The following is a 12,944-nucleotide window of genomic DNA, read 5'->3' on the forward strand; positions in this document are numbered from 1 at the left end:
TCTCTCTGGGATCGTTTCTCTCCGGATCTGGCAACGCCGAGAGTTCGGCTTAGGTTTCAGGGCCTCCAAATCGCAGATATGCTTTGAACTCATAAATATTTCAATGTAATTGTTGAGCTTATAATATATATTTATATTTTTTAAACTATTTCCTGTTTTCTTGCTTATTACGACTCCTGATCGGAGTCTATGCCATCGCAATCAATGGCCCCACACGATGCTCTCGATCCAGTCGGTGTAGAGGTGGACCTTGGTGTAGACACTCGGCAGTCCTTGGGAGCCACAAACCAATCCATAAGAGACAATGCCGATCACCTGCTTCAGGCACGGATACAGCGGGTGCTGCACGAATATAGGGCCGCCGGAGTCACCGTTGCAGGTGTCCGCTTGGGTGGACATGGAGCCGGCACAGAACTGGGTGCGTGTATCGATGTTGAAGCGCAGGCGTTTCTGGCATACCTCGTTGCTGAATCGCTGGAGATTGACCTTCAGCAGGTGAGAGGACTTCACCCCGTCCGCGGTAAATCCCCAGCCGGCGGCTGTGACCTGCTGAGCATCGTTGCCGCTGCCGGGCGGAAGGCAAACCGCCGCCACATGGTCATTGAACGCAGCCTCTCGATCCAGCTCCACCAGGGCAATATCGTTCTTAAAGCCCTGCTCTTCGTCTTCAGTATCATATCCAGGGTGCACCACATAGTTGACCACCCGAAAGTCCTGAACCAGAGCATCATCGGTGGTGCTGTTGTAGTCCAACTCCCCCAGACGAACTACAAATTTGGGCGAATCAAAATTGGGGTCCAGGCGTTCGGCCTTCGATCTGGCAATTGAAATTACACCAATTGAAAGGGTATCACTCAAGAGGATCTCTAGCTACTTACTCGTCCGTCTCCAGGCAATGGGCCGCTGTCAGTATGAATTTGGGATGCACCACCGATCCTCCACAATCCCAACTAATGTCGGACTTGTTGGGCCGATGAGTACCGATTAGGGCCATGAAGGGGAACTCTTTACCGGATGCCTTTGTGCCGCCCACAATGAAGGGCGTGGACTGGCAGGCGGATCTGACCACGTTGTACTGCTTGCACTCTGAAAAAAGTGCGTATTCAAATGCCATCAATCGAAGGGAATTGTTGCAGGCACGCCTCACGCTTTTCAAAAGGCCTCATCTGTTCGACAGGCTTCAGATTCTGATGATCCAGCGGTATGGGGCAGCAGACAATGTCGTTGAACTCGTCGCAGTACTTGACTTCGGCTCCAATCAGGTGCTGGTTGTAGAATATTACTGGGCAGTCGGAGGGAGTCAGCTCCTTGCACTCGCCCGTCCCATTGTCGCAGTACTCGGCCACCACCACGCTGACTGAAGCAATCAGCCACAGGCACTGGATTCCGGGAAGCGCATTCATCGCACTGCTCTGCGATCACAACTGAGAACGCCGCTCGAGGTTGGCAAGATCAACTACCACAGGTGATCTTCTAAAAGCTTTAAGCTTGACTCAATAAACCAAGCTCTTGATCGACACTGATAACAGCCAAATGTGATTTATAAAAAGTTTCTTAGTCTCTTACTTAACATATCTGAGAACTGTTTGCACATTAAATGGAAAATGAATAATGCAATAAGCGGTACAATTTAAGATAATACTACTTTTAACTTAGCTTATGTCGTTATGTCAGCTTGAACTTAACTAATTGTGTCGCATATTTTGCATGTGCTGCTGCTGCTGCATGTGCTGCATGTACATCTGTTGCTGCTGGTTGATTTGCTGATGCTGCTGTAGGCTGCCACCGCTGCCCAGAGGCACGCTGGTTGTTTGCACTGCGCTGATTTGTTGCTGCTGCATTTGTTGTTGCTGTTGTGGCTGATGCGGTTGCTGATGTGGTTGCTGCGGCTGTTGCTGATGCTGAGTTTGCAGTGGGGATTGTGTTTGATTTGTTATTGCATTACTGCTGGCATTGTCGTTGCTAAAATTTCAAAGAGTCATGTTAAACCCAAATTTGACTTTGTTTTAAGTTGTTCTTACATCTTCTCCGAGTGAATATCCTCCAAGTTAAGATGGGTTATGAACCTAAGACGCATTTGTAGCAGCGGTCGTAGTCGCTTGATGATGGCTTCCGATTCGTTCTTAATGATATTACCCACATGTATATATTTAATGTGGTAGCTGGAATTATATAAACACATAAGTTAGTTCATTTTTATGCGATTCTGTGGATATGCTTACAGGAAATCGCAAATCTGGTCCATGTACTGCAAAGGCTTCGGACCATGTTGCTTGTCCACGATCTCTAGAATTTCGTAGAGCAACACGGCAATGCCAGCCACAGCGTTCGGTTTCTCCAACTCGATGCGCTGCAGAAAGGGCCCAAAGACATGGCACAGATACAGCAATTGCTGCTCGGTTCGCACGCACGGCTTTAGCTTCTCCTTGAGGTACCTGGTCATTGCCGCCAGCTTAAAGGCGCCCATGTGATGAAACACTGAGTGGGCTACTGCCAACACCACGGCGTAGGTCTTTTCCAGCATCGCCTCGCGCACTGTCTTAAAGTTAAACAACTCGAAAGCATTGAATCTGTAGTTCCAATTCAGCATATTAGGCGTGTTGAGCATATCCTGTAGGCGATCGTATATGCCACTCCAGTAGGGCTCTGGCAAGGCGGCGAGAACTATGCCCACAGCATTGATATAGCTATGAATATCCTTCTGCGGAATAACCGCATATCCGCTGACTATAACATCAATGAGATTGCTGGCCACCAATGGCGGTGCCACCGGCAGACCCAGCAGCTCCACGCAGGTCACATAAAGCGCATGGGTTGGGGCGTTTGGGAACTCATTGAAACGCCAGTCGGTGGAATAAAATACATTCTTCCCACTGATCGCTGCAAAATGAATAAGGAACACATGAATGTAGGAACACATCATAGTCTATATCCAAATCCTAGCTTACTGTCTGCAAGTCTCCTGATCAAACTCATATAGTAGCTCAATTCGGGGGTCCATAGCGAGTCTTGGCCTTGCAAATACACCTTATACGGCTCACTAACACTCCAGTTGGCCGGACGAATCTCACTAAAGGCACTGGTAATAGCTCCAACCAGTTTTTTCTTTAGCGCAGGGCGGTCGCGTAGGATTCGCTCATAATAATGGAGAGTGTTGTACAGGTAGGTAATAGGGCGATCTGCAATTCAAAGTCTTGAACGTTGTGAAAATCTTGAAAGCCGCTTTCAACATACCGTGAAACTTGTAGAGTATGCTCAGGTGATCCAAAATGAAGCCCAGTATCTGATGGACATTTGTAATTGTAAGTTCGATAAATCTGTGCACCACCACATCCAGAACGGGTAGAAATCGCAGGCAAACATTGCTGAAGTACACGGGCAGCGGAATCTGCGAAGCCGACTCGTCCAAGGCGAACTTCTCTGGATACTTTTGATGGAATGACAAGTGCTTGTCCTGCCTGAGAAAGATAAAAACTATGCCTTTGTGCCTCTAATAAAATCAAATATGCAACTTACCAGTTGCTCTGCTTCCAGTGGTCAGGATTATTGTCCTTGCAGAACTCCTGAACACGATTTCTCAGCTCGCTGGCTTTTAGCAACAGCAGCTGGATTATGAGAAAGCAGACTTGAGCCTCGTTACCCTCGTGCGTTCGCAGAGCCAGGCAAAGCACAACCCTATCAATGGTCACAACATTGAACTTCCAGATCATGTTGTTAATCGTGTCGACGCACTTGTGTATAAAGTCGCGGCCATCCGATGAGCTAGCCACCTCAGCCACCAAGTAGTCACAAAATTTGCGCAAGTGAGTTGACAAGGCTCTCGCGCTAATACCCTCTAAGATTCTAAAAAGAAATGATGGTCAGAAAAACAATGATGTTTAAATTAAAAGGTAACGCACTTGTAAGCCACTGGGCTTATGTTCTCCGTCTCCCAAATAATTTTGAACAGAAGGCAAAGGAATAAAGGATTTGTAGTTGGACGCAGAAAGTGGGCAATTATATCATTTTCGTTGGTCATCGACGTCCAAGTTCGATATTCCTCTTCCACGGCCTTTTTCAGCTGCTGCTTGTTCTCCGGAGGTTGGTTGTTCTGCGTAAAGTACTCATTTAAGGCTGGCGGAAAGCAGGCTAGGGAATGCATGGGCCACGAGTGTGGCGTGTGCTGAATGATATTGGAAAGAAAGTCCTTGCACCACCCCTGCATTTCATCGCCTCCACCATGTACGTGCATGGATCGAGCTAGCGTAAGGATAAGGACTCTGTTTAGCTCTTCACTTTCATTAGACGCCACTGCTCCGGGAGATTTGTCATTGAAGTAACGCGAAAATTGGGGTTGAAACTCGGCGGATCCAATGCTGGTGATCAGACGCAGAGCGGTAGATTCAAAACTAAACGAAAAAAGAGCTCAGCATGATTTTTATACTTGACAAACATATAACTTACCAAAGATTAAGCTGCATCTTATTTGTTTGCGGTACAGAGGACAGCGAATGGAGAAGAGATAACAATTGGACCCGATAGTGCGTAGGCACATGGTGCAGCCGGTACGAAAACATCTCCATCAAGGTGTGCAGCATGGCCCACGCATGGTTCTTAAACACCGTTGGCATTAATTGACCTTCAGAGAAATAAAAAAAAGTCATAAGCATATAGTTTGATCAATGCAAGAGGCTGTACTTACTCAGGAATCCCTTTATGCCGAGGGACTCGATTTCTGTATAAACCAAAAGTCTGGCATATGTTTCCAGTAGCGCAGCCGCTGGAACTTGACCCTTGGTTTGGGCCTGCTTTAGCATCTGAGTTACGAAGCTGTGAATTAACGACATTTTGCTGTGCACGGTTAGGCTGTCCAGAACCGTGACCGAAAAAGTTACGGCTGGTATCTGGCCTCCGTTTGGAGATTTTGAAGTGCCATTTAGAGCATCCAGCAGCAGACCCATAGGACGACCGAAGTACTCCTGATTCGTCGAATACGCGTTGCAGATGAGAATGATTCGGAAGTCGTTTCCCAAAGTCATGTTCATCATGGTGTTAGCGGTGACCAGGTGCTGTAGAAAGCTGTGGATTGAGCCGTTTATATTTAAACGTAAAGCAAAGGAAAGATAGAGGTATTACTCGTAATGGTTTTTCAGTGCAATGGGCAATGGTCTAGTGATGTTCATATTCTCCACTCGTGCCTTTTTCATCAGGTGAATCCACACGCAAATGGGAGCCATATGGCGAACCATAGAGGATTTATTGATATCTGGCAGCTTAAGTGGCTCTAGCTCGGGATAGAGTAGGTCAAACAACCTGAACACAGGCAGGAAATTGGTGATCTAAAAATAAAAGCCATTAAAATTTTGATCGATCAGGTAGAGAGCAGGCCTTTTGCGCTTACAGGGTTTTTCTGTATGCTTCCGGATATAAACTGCAAAAGAATCCACATCAGTTGATCACGGCCCTTGCGGAGCTCTAGCTTTGAAAGCTATAGGTGGAAAGTAGTTAGTTACAAGAAATATCAGTTTGATTCAACAAGGACCTACCTTTTCGTGCAGGGCCAACACAATGTGCATAAAGCTCACGAATTGGAAAAGCACAAAGTAAATAAGTTGTGAGGAGAGATGCAGCCACACCCACTCGTAGGGCGTGATCTGCTCGTCTGAGGAGTTAAAGCCACTGCCCGCAGTGGCGTCATTCGCCTCCGTCATCTCCATGGCCTGTACTATGAGATTAACCAGCTGCTCTTCGAGGGCATTGTAGCGCTGCTTCTGATGCTTTTGCAGGTTCAGCATTTGAGAGACCATTTCCCTCGAGTAGGGCTGCTCCAGAACGTAGCGGAGTAGGGGCTTCTGCTCCTCGAGTAGCTCTGGCTCGTAGGGCAGGCTGCCCTTAAAGTTAAACTTCAAGGTGTTGTGATCTAGCCGCCAAGAGTTCATCATATGATCGGCGTAGCCGAAATGCTCTACGATGGGAAGCATGCTGGCGTGCCCGATGATCGAAACCATTTGTGCCGTTGTGCGGAACTCCTCGACAAAGTCAGTCATCAGTCGGTTGAGTTTCCAGTGGTAGGGAAACGGACGCATAATCTCGTTGGCAATAAAGTAGGCGGGCAGCAGGCAATTGTTGCGATCGAAGATGAAGCGCAGGATATCCTCGACGGCCAATAACTGTGGCATGTAGGTCACGTTGACGTTCAGTGGAAACCACTGAGCCTTGTCGCGGCACACCTTCATGATCTCGCGTACACCCTTGTAGTCCACTTGGACGATCACGCGCTTGATCAGCCGGAAGCTCTCGATCCAGAAGGTCTTGTGCTCGAAGTCCAGTTTCTCGCACATCAGCACCTTGTCACAGAGCATCCTGGCGGTGATCACATGTGCGTCCACCAGCTTGACCAGTGCCGCCATCAGCACCTTAATGTGATAGCCGGAGGCGCCGGCTGCACGCAGCAGGTAAAGGCGAAGCACCTGCTCCCGGTTCTCCTGCGCCACGTTCCCAAAGGCGGTGACTGAAACAGATAGTTTGTACCGAAATTCGAGTACCACCTGGCGTAAACATTACCCAAATCATTGGCGAAACTGGTGGCCCTTTCATGCTCGCTGTTTGCCTTGAATACAATGACGCTCACGAACGCCTCGTCAATGGAGTCCACTTTCTGCAGAATGGAAAATGTTGTTGATTAGGTGGGTTTTTCGAGGCGCAGGGTTTTACTATTACCAAAAACTCGTTGACGGTGTCTATGACTTGTGTTTCCATATCCATTTAAATTGTTTTTCGCATTTCCGACACCGCATAAACAAAAACTACCTGTCCGCAGTGTGCCCAAATGGTGCTTAGAAAATAAACTAGAATTGGCGTCTAACTGATAACGAAAAGTAGCTAAAAGGCCAGAAAGACAGTACTGATTAGCCGGCAATTGAAGAAACTGGCCACACTGAGCGACACAGTATTAAAGAAACTAGTTGATTTGATTTGTGGAATCGCACAAAAACCATGAAAAAAGTACTGGTCACAGGTGGAACTGGGCTGGTGGGCAAGGCTCTGGAGGCAGTGATCAAGGAGCAGTCCCCAGCGGATGAGCAATGGTACTTTGCAGGCTCTAAAGACGCAGATTTGACGTAAGTTATGGAATGGCCTATCCAACAGATCCGTAAACAAAGATCTCCACAGAAATCTGGCAGCCACGCAGGCACTCTTCGCCCGAGAGCAGCCCACGCATGTCATCCACCTGGCTGCAATGGTCGGAGGCCTGTTCCACAACATGAACAACAACCTGGACTTCCTGGTGAGCTACAGGCCGCATAGAGGATAAGAAAACCAATTTCATGCGAATCCATTTTAGCGCAACAACCTGCTCATCAACGACAATGTCCTGCAAACGGCACACGAACAGGGCTGCGTCAAGGTCGTGTCCTGCCTGTCCACCTGCATTTTTCCGGACAAAACCAGCTACCCCATAGATGAGACCATGGTGCACAACGGACCGCCTCACCCCTCCAACTATGGCTACTCCTACGCAAAGCGACTGATAGACGTGCAAAACCACGCCTACCACGATAAATATGGCCGACTGTACACCTCCGTGATTCCGTGCAACATTTTCGGTCCTCACGACAACTATAAGCCTGAGGTCAGCCACGTTATTCCGGGCATGATCAATAGGATGCACCAGCTGGTTACAGAGAAGCTTGAAGTTCCGGAAAGCGAAAAGGTATTCACCGTTTTTGGAAGCGGGAAGCCACTGCGGCAGTTTGTATACTCTCTAGACCTGGCAGAGCTGATGATCTGGGTGCTCAGGAACTACGAAAGCGTGGAGCCCATCATTCTGAGCGCGGACGAGGCACAGGAGGTGACCATCTTCGAGGTGGCTCAGGCCATTGCAAAAGCATTTAATTTTAAGGTGAGGTAGCAAGGCAGATTTTTAACACGGCAAACGATTAACTTGATTTATTTCAGGGGAAACTGGTCTGTGATACGAGTAAGGCAGATGGACAGTACAAAAAGACGGCGTCCAATGCCAAGCTTCGCTCCCTCCTGCCGGACTACGCATTTACGGACTTTGAAACGGCAATCGAAACTTCGGTTAAGTGGTACAAAGAAAACTACGATCAGGCCAGAAAGTAATTCAATATTCCAGCCACAACAAATGTAAATAGATATCGTCTTTCCACAGAACTTTATGCGCGTTTTATACCCAACAAAATAACAATACCTAGTGTGCAAGCTTAATCAGTCCAGGAGTCGCCGTATTGGTTCTTTTTGCCAGCGGGTTCACTTCGTGCCTGTTCCACGGGTCGCTGTTGAAGGGAAACTGGAGGTTCATAAGGACGCGAGTAGGGGCTCTGCTGGTGCTTCGAGTATTCTTCTCGGTTCCTTCGTCGCAGGTCCTCGTATGACTGACCCGGCTTGGACGGCTCCAAGGGCAGCTCCGCCTCTAGCATGGAACCAGCTGCTGGGCAGGAGAATATATAGAATCATACGAGAGGACGAGACGGATTAGAAAAGCTTACAGTCCAGAGTGGGGCGGTATATGTCGTCCAGGCCGGACAAAGTGGGCCGCGATTCCGTGTCCAGGTTGAGAGCAGTGCTCCTCCCAGGCTGATACGCCTCATCGCTGTAAACGTCCGCCGAGCTCGACGAGAATGGGGCCAGAGTAAGAGCCCTGCCCAGACTCTCGTCCGGTGTGATGGAGCTGATGACCCCACCGCCCTGTCTCCGCTGGCGCAGTAGCTCCCCCAGGTGGGAATTGGGGAGGCGCATGATCTTCTCGGCACACTTCTGCTGGTAACTAAACTTGCCCACAAAATAGCCCAGAATGACGCCCATCACGACCTTGGGCACGGCGCCGTATTTGACATGTCCCTGCAAATAGCCATTTTTGACGCCGAAGTAGGCCAGCAGGCCCAGTCCAGTGCCGAATGGCAAACTGCGCTGGAAGAATGACTCTGTGTTGCACTCACGTAACGCCTTCAACTCCTCCGTGGAAAACTGATAGTCGGCCTGAAAAGGAGGCGAACATTTAGGCAGTGGCAGTTTAACGCCCGAAGAACACTCACCAGGGGGTGGGGGGTGTGCTCCGGAGGATGCCGAGAGCCATCGTTCAGCGGGGAGTCCATGCTGATACCATTTAATGTGCAATTTGTGAAATGTATAACGGACCAACTACCGGAGCAGCCGACTTGCCAACCCTGGTCGCCGGCGAAACGTCCCAGTGATTTCTACACATCTCCATATCTAGTGATGGTTGGTCTATACACGATTGTTTCGATAGTAAACCTTCGTGTACACGTAGAATTTTTTTAAACCGTCTTCTTTAATAAGTTACATATAAATATAAAAAAAAAAACTTTTACTGTGGAAACAGTGCAATTGGTTATTAATACTATTATTAAAAAAAGTGTGTAGTGACCTAAGTAAACATGTCACATTTTGTAACATGACAAGTTTACGTTGATAATCTTTGATTTTATTTTTACAAAATTTTGTATATCTATGTATAAATTAAACTTTTACATTCCATTCTACTGAATCGAACCCAAAACTATCAGCAGCGTTGACTGTGCGAGTGGCAGTTTTGGATATATAAACCAAATTATAAACCGAATAAAGCTTAAAATCAAAGTCACCAGGCAGAAAACAAGTACACCCTTCAAAATTGCCAGTAATTGGAAAACGCGTGCTGAGATAAGAGGTGGAAAGTCGCGCACCACCAGAACCAGGGATGCAACGCGCACGACGCGAACGAGATTATGACATTTTCGCTGTCAAGTAAAGTTACAGCTGTGTCGTCTGCTGGCCGCGATCCTGAGCCTGCCCTTGTAATTAATTGAAATTCGTAGTTTTGGCAATGTTCTCCACCACCACACACTCCGTGGTAAGTCCTGCCCAACGGCAATTCATTCATCCGCCCACCTGACTGCTCTATTTCTTCCACCCAACACTTGGATTCGTTGAACTGCATGTGATGTGACAGCCCTACCTGTACCTAGGCAATTTCAGTAGAAAGCCGCACTACTACTCCGTGAAACGGACCAAGCTGCCCGGGAGCGCGGGAGCAGCGCAGTTGTCCAAACCCAATTCCACATCCAGCCGGAGTCATGACCTGGTGCTCGACCTGCGGAATCTGCTGAGTCGCTCGAGCGCAAGCTTACAGGGCATGGTGGAGAGGGCGACTCGACTGAATGGCATTCTCGATCGGCAGCTGGTCAATGAGGTGCTGGCCAAGGTGACGAGCATGCTGCCCTCCATGCGCGACGTCCGGGTCACGTTGGAGGAGCCAGCCACACAGATCGGTCGGGTCCAGCTGCAAAATTATCAGTTCGAATTTTCGCTTACCGGAGCAGCAGGTGCACCGACCACAGGCGCCCATGTGTACGTATTTCGATTTCGATCCTTTCGAGGATCTGGTTAATCCCGGTTTATGTTTTCAGCAAGGTGATTCCAACTATTACGCCAGGTCTTCTTCGTCCGCTCTTCTCCCAACAACAGTTGTAAGTATACGGAACCAATCTACGAACTATGGCTAACGCTCAGCATTTCCATATAGAAAGCACGTACGTGGCTTTAAGACGGATCGCTCAATTGAGGCGGAACAAAAGCGTAATCCCACAATGACCTCCCGGCTAAAGAATGCCTTGGCCAACTCACCTCAGCGTCTAGACGGAGATACACCCTTTCAGGCTGAAAAACTGAGACGGTTGCTGGCCAAATCCGAGGACCATGGATTTAATAATGCCGTAGGACCACAGAGTCTCTCAATTGTTAGCCGTACTAATATGTTTTATTCTAGGAGAACCTGAAGATTGCCTTTGCCGAAGGCTACTTGGCCGCCGCGAATTCTGAGGACTCTCCAAAATCAGGGAAAACTATGAAATATCTGAAGGTACGAGTGTATATCAATTCAAAGTGTGCCTTGATTACTTTGAATACCACAGAAGGCCTTTGTCTTCTTTAGTGTTATAAATAAATTCTAGTAATTGTCACGCAGACTTTGCAGACTCTCGTCGTAATCGTCGTGTTCCTGGGCATTTTCCTGAGCTTCTTTACAACCTCCAACGGATCCGTATTTCGGTGAGCCTCCACGTCATTATTTTTGTTTTACCCGTCTGATTTTCCTTTCTTTCAGTAGCATCCAACTGGGCAACCAGGTCGAGGTGGATCCGGAGGAGATCAATGTCACTTTTGAGGATGTCAAGGGTTGCGACGAAGCCAAGCAGGAGCTCAAAGAGGTCGTTGAATTCCTGAAGAGTCCCGAGAAGTTCTCGAATTTGGGCGGCAAACTTCCAAAAGGAGTGCTCCTGGTTGGCCCGCCGGGTACTGGCAAAACTCTGCTGGCCCGTGCCGTCGCCGGCGAAGCCAAAGTTCCTTTCTTCCATGCTGCCGGGCCGGAGTTCGATGAGGTGCTCGTGGGCCAAGGTGCCAGGCGGGTCCGCGATCTGTTCAGTAAGTGGATTTAAATTTTACCAAGTGATCAGCTCAACAACAGCATTATCTTGCAGAGGCGGCAAAGGCCCGTGCCCCTTGTGTGATTTTCATCGATGAAATTGACTCGGTGGGCGCCAAGCGAACCAACTCTGTGCTGCATCCTTACGCCAACCAGACCATCAATCAGCTGCTCTCCGAGATGGACGGCTTCCATCAGAATGCCGGCGTCATTGTTCTGGGAGCCACCAACCGTCGCGACGATTTGGATCAGGCTCTGCTACGACCCGGTCGATTTGATGTAGAAGTCATGGTGTCGACACCCGATTTCACTGGACGCAAGGAGATATTGTCTCTGTATCTGACGAAGATTTTGCACGATGAAATCGATTTGGACATGCTGGCGCGTGGCACCTCTGGGTTTACAGGCGCGGACCTGGAAAACATGATCAACCAAGCGGCGTTAAGGTAAGAAATAACTTGAGTAGTTTTTTTTCACAAGTTATAAGAGAGCTATTTATAATTGTAATGCCTCCGCAGGGCTGCCATTGATGGAGCCGAAACAGTCAGCATGAAGCATTTGGAAACGGCACGAGACAAAGTACTTATGGGACCCGAACGAAAGGCTCGTTTGCCGGATGAGGAGGCCAACACCATAACCGCTTACCACGAGGGCGGCCACGCGATTGTGGCCTTCTACACCAAGGAGTCGCATCCGCTGCACAAGGTGACCATCATGCCCCGCGGACCCTCGCTTGGACATACCGCCTACATACCGGAGAAGGAGCGTTACCATGTCACAAAGGCGCAGCTGCTGGCCATGATGGATACCATGATGGGCGGCCGTGCTGCTGAGGAACTTGTCTTCGGAACGGACAAGATTACGTCGGGAGCCAGCAGCGATCTCAAGCAGGCAACCTCGATCGCCACGCATATGGTCAGAGACTGGGGCATGTCTGACAAGGTCGGCCTTCGCACCATCGAGGCGTCTAAGGGTCTGGGCACCGGCGACACTCTTGGTCCCAACACCATTGAAGCCGTGGACGCGGAGATCAAGCGCATCCTCAGTGACAGCTACGAACGTGCGAAGGCCATCCTGCGAAAACACACCAAGGAGCACAAAGCGCTTGCGGAGGCGCTCCTTAAGTACGAGACGCTGGACGCTGACGACATCAAGGCAATACTGAATGAAAGCCAGACGTAGTTCCCCAATCGGTGTGGTTTGATGGTGTTCAAGGATCCAAAGGGAAGGCTGGGGTGGTCTTCCGCCGGACATTCAGCTGAACTGCAAAATATTTTTTAGTTACAATATACATATATAAAAAAAAAAAAACGGAAAAAGAGCCAAGCAAGAGCGAGACGCAGACGGACAGTTAAGAAATAAAATGTTACACATATTCAGTTATGTTTCCCATCATTCACGTTAGAATTAAATATTAGTAATAAATTAATTTGAAGTGGAATCCACAAATTTTTTTGCGCGCCCATACTGATGTGACCAGATAGTCAACATACAGCAACTTAGGATTGACACAATTTTA

At 48.5% G+C, this 12,944-nt stretch overlaps 5 protein-coding genes across 9 annotated transcripts; 2 read left to right on the forward strand and 3 right to left on the reverse strand.

Annotated features, from left to right (window-relative positions):
* Nucleotides 1-118: 118 nt before the first annotated feature.
* Nucleotides 119-1,487, reverse strand: LOC6547373 (serine protease snake). Its single transcript, XM_001976282.3, has 3 exons — nucleotides 1,148-1,487; nucleotides 879-1,086; nucleotides 119-817 (listed from the first exon to the last, which is right to left on the reverse strand). Exons 1-3 carry the CDS (start codon nucleotides 1,401-1,403, stop codon nucleotides 202-204), a joined length of 1,080 nt encoding a protein of 359 aa, XP_001976318.1. The 5' UTR covers nucleotides 1,404-1,487; the 3' UTR covers nucleotides 119-201.
* Nucleotides 1,488-1,536: 49 nt separating this feature from the next.
* On the reverse strand, nucleotides 1,537-6,811 carry LOC6547372 (mediator of RNA polymerase II transcription subunit 23). Its single transcript, XM_001976281.3, has 14 exons — nucleotides 6,700-6,811; nucleotides 6,544-6,637; nucleotides 5,526-6,490; nucleotides 5,381-5,467; nucleotides 5,116-5,318; nucleotides 4,682-5,058; nucleotides 4,444-4,618; nucleotides 3,900-4,388; nucleotides 3,517-3,843; nucleotides 3,235-3,458; nucleotides 2,949-3,179; nucleotides 2,223-2,880; nucleotides 2,022-2,162; nucleotides 1,537-1,962 (listed from the first exon to the last, which is right to left on the reverse strand). Exons 1-14 carry the CDS (start codon nucleotides 6,742-6,744, stop codon nucleotides 1,686-1,688), a joined length of 4,293 nt encoding a protein of 1,430 aa, XP_001976317.2. The 5' UTR covers nucleotides 6,745-6,811; the 3' UTR covers nucleotides 1,537-1,685.
* A 71-nt stretch (nucleotides 6,812-6,882) lies between these two features.
* On the forward strand, nucleotides 6,883-8,157 carry LOC6547371 (probable GDP-L-fucose synthase). Its single transcript, XM_001976280.3, has 4 exons — nucleotides 6,883-7,100; nucleotides 7,153-7,267; nucleotides 7,325-7,882; nucleotides 7,939-8,157. The coding sequence occupies exons 1-4, from the start codon at nucleotides 6,976-6,978 to the stop codon at nucleotides 8,104-8,106; spliced, it is 966 nt and encodes a 321-aa protein (XP_001976316.1). The 5' UTR covers nucleotides 6,883-6,975; the 3' UTR covers nucleotides 8,107-8,157.
* LOC6547370 (OCIA domain-containing protein 1) lies at nucleotides 8,142-9,336 on the reverse strand. 2 transcript variants are annotated; one of them, XM_001976279.3, is made up of 3 exons: nucleotides 9,039-9,336; nucleotides 8,493-8,982; nucleotides 8,142-8,431 (listed from the first exon to the last, which is right to left on the reverse strand). In XM_001976279.3, exons 1-3 carry the CDS (start codon nucleotides 9,096-9,098, stop codon nucleotides 8,208-8,210), a joined length of 774 nt encoding a protein of 257 aa, XP_001976315.1. In that variant the 5' UTR covers nucleotides 9,099-9,336; the 3' UTR covers nucleotides 8,142-8,207. The 2 variants fall into 2 exon arrangements, with proteins under 2 accessions (XP_001976315.1, XP_015012632.1); XM_015157146.2 differs by having other exon boundaries at nucleotides 8,142-8,434; nucleotides 9,039-9,216.
* A 187-nt stretch (nucleotides 9,337-9,523) lies between these two features.
* On the forward strand, nucleotides 9,524-12,866 carry LOC6547369 (ATP-dependent zinc metalloprotease YME1 homolog). 4 transcript variants are annotated; one of them, XM_015156069.2, is made up of 9 exons: nucleotides 9,524-9,856; nucleotides 9,956-10,353; nucleotides 10,413-10,472; nucleotides 10,529-10,718; nucleotides 10,772-10,864; nucleotides 10,970-11,052; nucleotides 11,111-11,424; nucleotides 11,481-11,871; nucleotides 11,944-12,866. In XM_015156069.2, the coding sequence occupies exons 1-9, from the start codon at nucleotides 9,830-9,832 to the stop codon at nucleotides 12,605-12,607; spliced, it is 2,220 nt and encodes a 739-aa protein (XP_015011555.1). In that variant the 5' UTR covers nucleotides 9,524-9,829; the 3' UTR covers nucleotides 12,608-12,866. The 4 variants fall into 4 exon arrangements, with proteins under 4 accessions (XP_015011555.1, XP_015011557.1, XP_001976314.1 ...); XM_015156071.2 differs by having other exon boundaries at nucleotides 9,634-9,856; nucleotides 11,108-11,424; XM_001976278.3 differs by having other exon boundaries at nucleotides 9,634-9,856; nucleotides 10,979-11,052; nucleotides 11,108-11,424.
* Nucleotides 12,867-12,944: the final 78 nt, after the last annotated feature.

Source organism: Drosophila erecta, unplaced genomic scaffold (genome assembly GCF_003286155.1).
Source record: "Drosophila erecta strain 14021-0224.00,06,07 unplaced genomic scaffold, DereRS2 tig00000092-arrow-pilon, whole genome shotgun sequence".
Taxonomy (NCBI): domain Eukaryota; kingdom Metazoa; phylum Arthropoda; class Insecta; order Diptera; family Drosophilidae; genus Drosophila; species Drosophila erecta.